The sequence below is a fragment of the Argentina silus genome (genome assembly GCF_951799395.1).
Source record: "Argentina silus genome assembly, chromosome: Y".
Lineage (NCBI taxonomy): Eukaryota > Metazoa > Chordata > Actinopteri > Argentiniformes > Argentinidae > Argentina > Argentina silus.
The window spans coordinates 11,357,387-11,368,546 of NC_139654.1; the positions used below are offsets into that span (position 1 = coordinate 11,357,387).

At 44.3% G+C, this 11,160-nt stretch overlaps 1 protein-coding gene across 1 annotated transcript; it reads right to left on the bottom strand.

Moving 5' to 3' along the window:
* Positions 1–6,576: 6,576 nt before the first annotated feature.
* On the bottom strand, positions 6,577–6,962 carry LOC310823990 (claudin-4-like; the record flags this gene model as incomplete). Its single annotated transcript, XM_083696904.1, is given in 3 exon segments — positions 6,577–6,726; positions 6,728–6,767; positions 6,769–6,962. Coding segments are annotated over 3 exon segments (384 nt in total).
* Positions 6,963–11,160: the final 4,198 nt, after the last annotated feature.

Below are 11,160 nucleotides of genomic sequence, written 5' to 3' on the forward strand. Positions count from 1 at the left end.
GTCGTGGGACTGGATGGGGGCAGCCTCAGGACACGGAGCGGTGGAGTTGAGTGGAACACATGGCACAGTGCTATCCAGCTCTCCAGCAGTGGCGGCGGTTACAGGGCCCAGGGCAATCATAGAGTCGTCCCCAGCTCGTCGTCCTTTATCTGGTGAAGCACTGATATTCTGTCATCTAATTCAGCGATTTTCTGGTCCCGGTGGTGACAGCCTTCACAGGCTGGCGGGGAGGTGAGCGGAGGCATAGTAGGTAGGGGCCTAGAGGGACAGGTAGGAGCTAGAAATGCTAAGCTAGAGATGCGAGAAGTGGTAATTTTTTTAGCCAGATAGCTAATTGGCTCGCAGCTGAACGGTGGCGGTAACCCTTCCTTTCTATCTTGAGTCTAGTTCCACAGTTCCGCAGTAATATGACAAGATAGTAATCCAATGTCGTTCTTCTATCGAAAATTAGAAAGTAAAGAATGTAGATATAACGTGAAATTCTAAAAGGTTGTTTAGAGATGTAAACTAGCACGCATGAGACAGTCAGAGTGGAAGTCCATGTTGTTAGTAGTACTACGCGAAAGATATGATGATCGATGATAATATAGCTAGCTTGCAATATATACATAGCATACAGTAAGGGTAACATCTTTCATCCATCATCCATCATCGTGTTTACAACATCTTTGCCATATAGATTAAACCACAGCAAATGTACTAGTCTGAACCAGCCATCCACATCTTTTGCCAGCTACAACTGCTACGTGGTGGTGGAGATAGCAGTGATGATGGCCTCGTCCTGTCTTCCTGGAACAACTAGCTAGCTAATGCAGCTAATTCTGTAGCTCCGTTGGTATTTAAAGCAACAACCTACTAAGCTACATCCAATGTTAACCTACTATAACCGTTTGCTAGGTTATATTTATTTGGAATTGTGCATACAAATTATTTCGAACAATTACCTTCAAATACCGAATTAAAACATAGTTTATGTGGAGCAAATCACAATGATCACTGCGAACGGAAAGTACGCTGGCCACCATGCTTTGCTTTTCAGACCTCCCAAGTACGCCAGCAGAACTAGTATGTATATATATATTTTTTTTTTAACGGACTTGAGTTTGGAACAGCACTTGATCACATGACTGCGCATATCCGTTCTTGGTATAGGTTCTAGATAGAGCGCAAGAACACATTTTGGAACATAGCTGATGTGTCTGAACAACCAGCTACTGGAGGCCATCAAACGCAAGCTGGAGTTGTCTCAAGAACTGGAGGCCTGGCAGGTGGGTCCCAGAGGCTCGCTCTTCTTTTTGTACCCCTCTCTCTCTTTCTCTCTCTCTTTGCCCTTTGCTGTAGTGTCTGCTTTGAGGTCAGGGACTAGACATGGACAACCTTTCAGAACCCTGTCAGTTTGGAACGATTTGGATGACAGGTGGCCAGGACTGGGAATCCCTTGTCTATATTGCAGAGTCATGGTGCTAGACCATCTGTTGCCTGGGTGGCTGTCTCCCTCTAGTGGCCATAATAAGATACTGCAACGCAGTGACTCGCTTTAAATGAATTGTTACATTTGCAGTTTATTCAGTGTCTAATTAGGTGCTTGTCATAGAAATAGTTGTAATGTGATGTTTTACTGTGATCTCTTCAGGATGATATCCAGGTCATCATCAACCAGCAGCTGAGGACTCAACAGCAGTCTGAGCAGGTCCAGAGGAAGCCTCCCTGCAATCCATGTTCTTCTTCCGGAGTCCCAGCATGGCCCATCAGCCCACCTCCTCCCTCTCCTGGCCCCGAGGCTGGGCCGGAGAAGCCCCAATCCCCCTAGAGGGACTGACTCAGACAGGACAAGGTGGCACAGCATGGCAAATAATATAGCCTGGTGCTTCCCGTAGACGACTGGAACCTAGGGCCACCCTGACCAGCTGGCCGTGGAAGACGGAAGGCAGAGAAAACACTGCTGGTTTGTGTTGTTAGAACTACTGAGTGGAACTACTGCTTGTCTTAGATACAGTAACATGCAGGGCAGGCTGAAGACTCTGTTAAAGGAATAAGTCTGCCACCTCTGGCCATCAAGGTGAAATTCAGTATGAAGTTCCAAACAACAACAACCTCCCTAATAATAATATAACCCCCCCTCCCCCCGAAATGGACTTGCACTGTCGGACATTGGAGCGGTGAAAAACACTAGCATGGTCACTCAGAGAGCCACAAAGTGAGACGTTGTGCCTTTCTTTTGTTTCATAAACATTGTTTTATTGGGAAGTCATTGATGCCTGAGACTCGATATCTGTAATGTTTGAATGAAGTTGAAGTTTGATGTTAATGTTTGTAAGAATACTGACAGTATTTGCTCAGGCTATTTATTTCATCCAACCTTAAAGTTGTATAATGTACAAATCAATAAATTAATAAAAGGGAAATTATGTTGACAGATCAACTGGACATAAAATAATGATATTAAATCATGTGACTTACTACTGCTATGGAGTTTATTGAAAAGCTCTGAAGATGTTAAAATGTTGCCATTGTCTATGCAAAAGTTCCAAAATGTTGCTATCACATATTATGAGAAAACAGCCCTTGTTTAATAGAAAATGACCTGATCTGATCTGAAATGCTTTCTAAATAGGTGCTTATAAATTAACCAATATCTACGTATGTTAGGTTCTATGTCTATATCTTATGAAAGACATTTCACACATTGCATTCTGACCGATTTGGAACCTGTCGTTCTAATGCAGTTTACATTTGTCACAGTCTATACTGTATTTCTAAACAAGCCTAGACCCCTCCCTATTCATAACTGGAATCTGTCCAACTTGTACTGTGTTGGAAACCTGTACAGTGTAGTCTTTCCTGCAGGACAGGTTTGATTGAATTCAGCCCTCTGTTTTTAGCCTCTTGAATGACAACATTTTGGGGGAAGGGTGTAATACATTTAACTAGAATGGAATAAGGTCATACTTTATTTTGATCACATTTATAGAATAATCTATTGTTAGTAGTTCTGTCCCATTAATTCATTAATTCATTAATTCATTCACATTTTCTGCATCATTCTTACATTTTGGCTTTGACTGACGAAATGAAAATGTTCCCTCACATATTTGATTCATTGAAATACATTGAACAATGATTGACTGAAAACATCTAGGACTTAAGTACTTTATTATTGAGGAAATAATGCTCAAATTGAGATGACTATTGCTAGTAATATATTAATGTAATCAAAGTGCATGAATGGTGTGTACTACGATATATTTATATTGGTGTAGGCCATTACTGTATAGTTGGTGTATTGTTACACTGAAATAAAGTCATTTTGCATACATAATAAGGACATGGTCTGGCCTTTGATTGATATTTATTTTCAGGGAGTGCAGCTCCAGAGAAGCGTTTTAATTATATGAAAAGCCATTAAATTGTTTAAAGTCAAATGTGAAGGTGAAGCATGTTCTTACCTCATAATACTATAACAGATGTAGTTTCCTCATGGCTCTGTTTCTTCCAGAGAAATGTACAGCATTGTAGGAGTGCACATTCAGAAGGATTTATGCATTTGGTCTGGTTTACATCCATCTGGCACTGCTTACCTGGGTCTTCTGCAGGGGAGGCTGGTGGAGGTAGAAATTGAAGGACACGTGTGTTTGATACCATTCCTCATTCTGTTCTATGCATTACAACCTACCTCCCCCCATGTTTCTTGAGTCTTGTTCTGAGCTAACACCAATGATTCCTAAAACTGGACACCAATAGTACAGTTTGTTTTAAAGTTTCACCTCAGATAGCTTTGTCCCTGGTATGTACCTGTAGCTAATAGGGAGTCTCTCTCACATTAATCAGGTGTTTGGACTACAAGTAACCCTCTGCCTATGTTTGGAGTGTGATTTAAAGCAACCCAGCCAATTTGTTCAATGTTTGTCTCACTCTCATATGAGCTAATGTGTTATTGCCTCATGCAGTCCCAGCCAAACACTAGAGGGTTGGTTCTCAAGAACAACCTGATCCAGATCAGTAACCTGTTGGGCGTCAGGTACAGGCCGTCCTCTCCTAATGTGAGGCTTTTGGCAGAGGTTCTGTTTGCATGTCAACCCTCCCAGACGTATGCTTAATTTGAATGTGTGCTTTGGGAACTGTTTTAGAGGACCTCTACACCTCTAGAGAATGATTTAGCTATGCATATTCAATGGAGCTTGATATAGATGCTATGCCTTCCTGCTTCATGTTAGCATCATCCACAAGTTCTTGGTTCATCTTCAGTTTAGTGTGAATGGCGAAAGAGGACAGAGGCGGAATACAAAAAGAGACAGAATTAGCTTCCACAAACAGTATCATGTCACACATGCTATAATACCAGACAATTGCCTAATACATGTATTTTCTTGTATAGAATAGGCAACCCTATCAACAAAGCAATATGCCTTTCAAACAATACGACCAAAGGGTCCTCTGGAAAGCCGATCTAAGCTAGATATTGCATGGAGGTACCGTTGAATTTAGAAGAGACTCTGGGAACAAGTTTCTGATGACTCCAGGTGCCTAGCAACCTCCACGTCCTTCAAATACCCCAGTATCGGTCATGTGACTGCTGGAGCTATCAGAGCGTGCAGACCAGAGGGCCAAGTGGCCATGGAAACTCATTTTTATTTATTTTTTGTTAATGGAGCTGAGGTATTTGATGATGTGGGTTTAGATTCAACTTGATTAGAGCCCGAGGAAAATTTACTTGATATCGTAAACATGGTAATGGCCTTGGGAAACCTCTCTGAACTCCAACTTTATGACTCATTTTGGAGACTGCTGTGTTTACTGTGTAAATGTGGAACAATGTTACTTTCCTTTATTTTTTTTAAATTGGATATACTAAAGCTTCAAAATGTGATCTGTTATTTGAGTTACTGTTAAACTTGCTGAGCTCTATGAAGCATGTACTGTAGATCTCCAACCTCCATCTGAATGCTGGGGGAAATGAGCCTGTGGGGCGATCAATGATTAACAACCCTCAAACACCCTATCTGCCCTGGGCTGCTACAGGAAAAGCCATTTGAACTGTATAGGTAACACAGGTACCACTAAACGTGCTCAGTCTAAATTAAGTTGCCGTGCTTTCTGCTGGTAGTCTTGTTCCCAGACACTTCCGCCCAAATGGTCTGGTAGACCAACTCATCAAACTTGGCCTGAATTAAACTAAGCCAATAGAAAAACCTTTGAAAACGGATGGCGCATAGCCATTGGCTTAACTTCGCATCAATGATCTCCCACAGCACTTTTCCCAAGTGCTTGCACACCACACATTTCTGATTCGGAGCTACGCCTCACAGCCATGTGATTTGCTGAAATCAAATAATAACAAATACTTTACTCCGTAAATTCACTCCCGCTAAGGCCTGGTTTGAGTCATTGTTATTCCAGGCTTCTTTGCGCTGTGCGGAATAGGCTGGGGACAAGGTTATTCTGACTGTAACTGTGTAAGTAAGTATATGTTGAGAGATGATCTCTAAGCAATTAACTGAATAGAATAGCCCTGTAAACATAATGTTCAAAGGTTGAAATGACAAGTAATTTGAATAATCAAATAAAAAATTCATGAACAGCTGCAATAAGCATACACCAGCTTATGCAGTCTATACTGTATGTACAGTGCCCAGTGTAAGTAATTGGACAGTGAAGCATTTTTTTCTTCTTTTGGCTCTACACTCCAAAAGTTTGGATTTGAAATCAAACAATTATGATGAGGTTAAAGTAGAGATTCTCAGCTTTTATTTGATGGCATTTGTGTACATATTGGTTTTACCATTCAGAAATTACAACGCTTTTTATGCATAGTCCCCCTATTTTAGGATACCCAAAAGTAATGGGACAATTGGCTTAACAGGTGTGTTCCGTCACATCATTTGTGTAGGCATGAATGTCAAGGAAGCCATTTATTAGGCTGAAAAATCTGAAAAAAAAATCTGAAACATAGCCAAAACCTTAGGCTTGGCAAAATCAACAGTTTGGAGCAATGAAAAGAAAAAAAAGCACTGGTGAGCAATTGCAAACTGGTAGGCCAAGGAAGACTTCCACAGTGGATGACCTAAGAATGCTCACCAAAATTACGAAAAAAAATAAATAAAACTGTCCCACAGATCAGGAAAACTCTCCATGAGGTAGGCGTGAATGTGTCAGAGACTACCAACCACGGAATACGCCACCAGCCAAACTTCACTGCAAGGTGCAAACCACTGCTTATCCTCAAAAAGGATGGTCAGGTTACAGTTTACAGTTTACTAAAAAGTACCTAAAAAGCCTGCAGAGGTCTGGAAAAATATAGTGTGGATGGATAAGATGAATATTATCATGGACCACAGTGATTGCAAGAGGAAAGGAGAAAAAAGGATCTGGCCAAGATTTACAGCATACCACCTAATGTGTGAAACATGGTGTTAGGTTTGGGCATGTATAGCTGACACTACAACTTGCTAACTTGTCTTAATTGATGATTGCTGCTGACAGCAGCAGCAGAATGTATTCTGAAGTGTACAGAAACATCTTGTCTGCTTGAGTGCAAGCAAATGCCTCCAAATTCATTGGATGGCACTACATCATACATCATGTGGACACGATGAAGAAGACCCCAGAGATGATCATCACCTTGGCCTTGCACGCCTCGTCCTCGATGCAGATGGTGCACTTGGCCCCCACGATGGCGATGAGCACGGCCAGTATGGCCAGCAGGATGGAGATGACTGTGAGAGCTCGGTGCAGCCTGCAGGTCCTGGGGCAGGGCAAGCATGGAGTTAGACCTTGCACTGCATCTGCCCAGTGCTCTGCACCACACAGGTCATCCACAGGCCCTCCCAGATAACCTGGGCTGTCACGATGTTGCTGCCGATGAAGGCCGTCACCCTCCACATGGGCAGGGCACAGGCCACAATGGTGATTATCCATCCTAAGATACACAAAGCAATACCCACTAACTCCAAGCCTGCAGACATGATGTCGCTGCTGTTACCGGGCCTCCTTTAGTGTCCGTCACACCTGAGAGAGGATCTGATAGAGGATCTGTTGGAAAGAGCCAGCAAGAGAGAGAGACCCAACACCAATGAACGTAATTTAGCCCCTTGCACCTGTGAGTGTGTGATGTTCTGGTGCAAAAAACAAGCAGCCTTTGTATTGCAGATCAGGTGGAAGGAGGACTCCTGGAGGGAGATGACATCATAGGGAGGAAGGACCGGAGCTTCTCTAGTACTGAGACTGCTATTGGTTTACATGACTGCCCTCACAATGGCTCTGGCTACAAAGGATGCCATTTCAGTTGAATAGGCACATGAGTGTTGTTGGTGCCACTGTAAAAAAAAAAAAAAAACACTGAAATAGATTTAGGCTGTTTGTAATTGTACCTGATATAATTAGTATTTCTAAGCACTCTTTCTTAGGCAGCCAATCATGATGTGGAAGATGTTTCAAATGGTATATGACTCAAATATCATCATTTACCTAAAACAACAACCACACAACCATAGTCGGGTCATAGAATTAGTTTAATACGCAGAGTTGTCGCACTGAGAATTTAGTCACTGCGATACACTTGACCCACACATACTGTATTTGGAATCAATTACATGTTTGACAAACATTGATGGACTCAAGTATTCTGTGACCAATTATTACCCCATAAATGTCACCGCAATGAGCAGACTAGCTCTCTAATCTCAGCTCCTGGAAGCAGCCTCCCAGAGCACCCAGAAGAATGCCTGACTTCAGTTCCTTAGCAACAAGCTTCCGAGTTGTCTATGTTTGATGTGGTCCAACGGCTACGTCTGCCTGTCACTTAAATGCCCTTGAATTCTTCAGAGCTAGGATAGTCTCCTTAGATATGCCCCAGCAATTGGGATAATAGACTTTCCCCCCAATATTCTGTGACCCAGTGTTGACAACCCCACCCTGGCCTCCATTTTGCCATGAAACGGCTCCATTGTTTTGGGGGTTATTGGAATGGCTGAAAGTGGGGGTTTGACAAAGTAAATTACTCTTGTTATCAGAGAGCCAACAGACATATGTGAGTCAGCCAAGTAGATAGCAACTTATGAAATAGGTTCCAATTCAACAACTCATTACCAAGGAGTAAAGCTTATTGAGGGTCTTTTAGACATCCTGATCTGGGCATTTTTCTGACAGTATTGACCGAGACCAGTCACCATAGTGGCTTGTTTTAATGAGAGCTGTCTTTGGTTGTGAAAATACAGACACATACAAGAAGGAGACAATGGACCTCATGCAGGAAGCAATATACGAACAAATGTCCTTATTTTTGTTCATATCCACGATTTGTTCTTATTTTGTTAGTATTTCTGATTTCTGGGATTCACCAATGTTCACCATTGATTTCTGGGATTCACCAATGTTTTCTTATTTTTGCTCTTCTCTTAGGTACGAGAACATTTTACGAGTGGTCTTACCAAGATAAGAAAAAAACATCTCGTTTTCACAGTCCACAAATTGTTTGTCTAACACAAGGAAACACACTGTGGGGGGACATGCAGCGTTCGGCCTGTAGAGGGAGCTACAGGACCGTGGCCAGGGTTACGGAGGCGAGGTTTTGCGCACCTGTTGCGAATGAAGCCTCGCTAACGAAAGGGTTTAAGATGTGTGTGCCTCTGCTTTCAGGGGATGTTGCCGAGTGTTTGAAAGGCTGGAAAGCCAACGGACTGAAAAGTCCATAGCAATAAACGGACAATTCCCTTATCCCAACACTGCGTCTGCCTCTGTGTGTCACGGACATTGTTACACATACGTTTTAAATTTGAGGAACATAAAAAACGCATGAATATCATATAATTACGATTATCATATGTTTTAGAGTAATTATAATAATTGGATTATTAAATTCGTGGGCTAAAGAAATACTATTGGTCCATTTATCCCAATTACGACTATAAAATCCCTTGGATGATTTTGCGTGCGTTGAGCTTCTGAATGGCTTACATACTGCTCGTGTTTTCCGCGTTTTAAGAGATCGCACAGATCTATTTGATGAGACGGATGAATGGCTGCTGAGCCGTTTCACATTGCCAAGAGCACTGCTTTTAGATTTGTGCAATACTCTGGAGCCTCAATTTAGGCGAAACACACACCGGTCAAATCTCTTGCCTCCACACCTGCCCTTAAGTAGTGTTTAGGGGGCGTTACCTATGCTAACAACAAACAATCGGCCACGCGCCTCCAATGTATGACCAAGTGGGATTCATCATTCAGCACACCTGGGTAAGAGCAGATTTGAATGGTTAAGAACGCTTGGTGCATCTGGAGTTGACTTCTCTTATTTTTTCTCTTAACAGAAAATTAAGAGAAAATATAAGAGACATTTAAGAGAATGTTGCTGCATGAGGCCCATTGATTCTCATTAAACTGAATTGAGTCAAAATCATTCTGCAGGCTTAATGACTGCACAATAATAATGATTATAATAGTCTACTCAAGCAGGCCACATGTAAAGGGTGGCATGGACTAAATAGCAATAGTCTTGCATTCAAAGTTACTTTCCACCTTTACTGTAAAGTCGCACTGGACATAGTTACTGGCAAAGCAACCATCACCTCCTTCATGAGCAGACGTTCCTACATGAGGTCAAGCGGAATTTGTTGTGAGCGGTGAGCTCATCGTAATTATCACAAGAATATTACTGTAACAAAGTCCGTTTATACACAGAGGCAGACGCAGTATATCGATAAGGGAATTCGTCCCGTTTATTCATAAAGGGGTTCCGCTGGCACGGTTTGGCTTTCCAGCCTCGTTCAATGTCTCTCTCTCTCTCTTGTCTCGGTTCTCAGCTCTGCTCTCGTCGCCTCGCCTTCTCCAGCTAAGCTCCCCTCCTGAAATGGCAGAAGCACACACATCTTAAACATTCGCCGACGAGACTTAATTCGCAGCAGGTGTGCAACAAAAGTCTCGCCGACACAACCCCGGCCACGGTCCTGTAGCTCCCTCTACAGGCCGAACGCTGCATGTCCCCCCACATACCCCCACCGCCCGACACAGGCCGGGGAACCGACGGCCGACGACCTACTCCCCCCCCCCTGCACGGGAGAGGAAGTCTGCCACGACCATCTGCGCCCCCGGTCTGTGCACGACGGAAAAGTTGAAGGGCTGCAACGCGAGGTACCACCGGGTGATCCTCGCGTTTACATCCTTCATGCGGTGGAGCCACTGGAGGGGGGCATGGTCGGAGTAGAGGGTGATCCGGGGCACCCTTCCGGGTGAGGTCCGTCAAGGGACTGGCCAGCTCTGAAAACCCTGGTACGAACTGGCGGTAATATCCCGCCAGCCCCAGGAAGGCCCTCACCTCCTTCTTTGTCTTGGGCCGGGGAGAGGCGGCGATGGCCGCAGTCTTTTCAATCTGCGGTCGCACCTCCCCCCGTCCCAAGTGGTACCCCAGATACCGGATCTCCCTCCGCCCGATCACGCACTTTTTCGGGTTGGCCGTTAGCCCCGCCTGCCTCAGGGACCGCAGAACAGCAGCCACACTCCGCACATGCTGCGGCCAGGTGTCACTGTGAATGACAATGTCATCTAGGTAGGCCGCAGCATAGGCGGCGTGCGGCCGCAGAATACGGTCCATGAGGCGCTGAAAAGTGGCTGGGGCTCCGAACAACCCGAAAGGGAGCACGGTGAACTGGAATAACCCGAGCGGAGTGGAGAATGCCGTTTTCTCCCGGGACACCGGCGAGAGTGGAATCTGCCAGTATCCCTTCGTGCAATCCAATGTCGTGAAGTACCTGGCCGTACCAAGCCGGTCCAAGAGCTCGTCGACCCGGGGCATCGGATATGCATCGAACTTGGAGACCATATTAACCCGTCTATAATCCACACAGAACCGTATAGCCCCATCTGGCTTGTTGACAAGCACGATGGGGCTACACCAATCACTGCGGGACTCCTCGACCACACCCAGCTCCAGCATAGCTTCCAACTCCGTGCACACAACGTTTCGTTTGTGCACCGGCAACCTATAGGGACGCGTGCGCACCGTTAAACCCGGCTGCGTTTCTATATGGTGGTCGATGAGCGTAGTCCGACCGGGCAGGGGAGAGAACACGTCAGCGAACTTAAGCTGCAAATCTGCAACGTCCGCGGCCTGGCTTGCAGAGAGATGGTTATCAATATCGACCGGAGTGCTAACTTTCGATTTTGGGA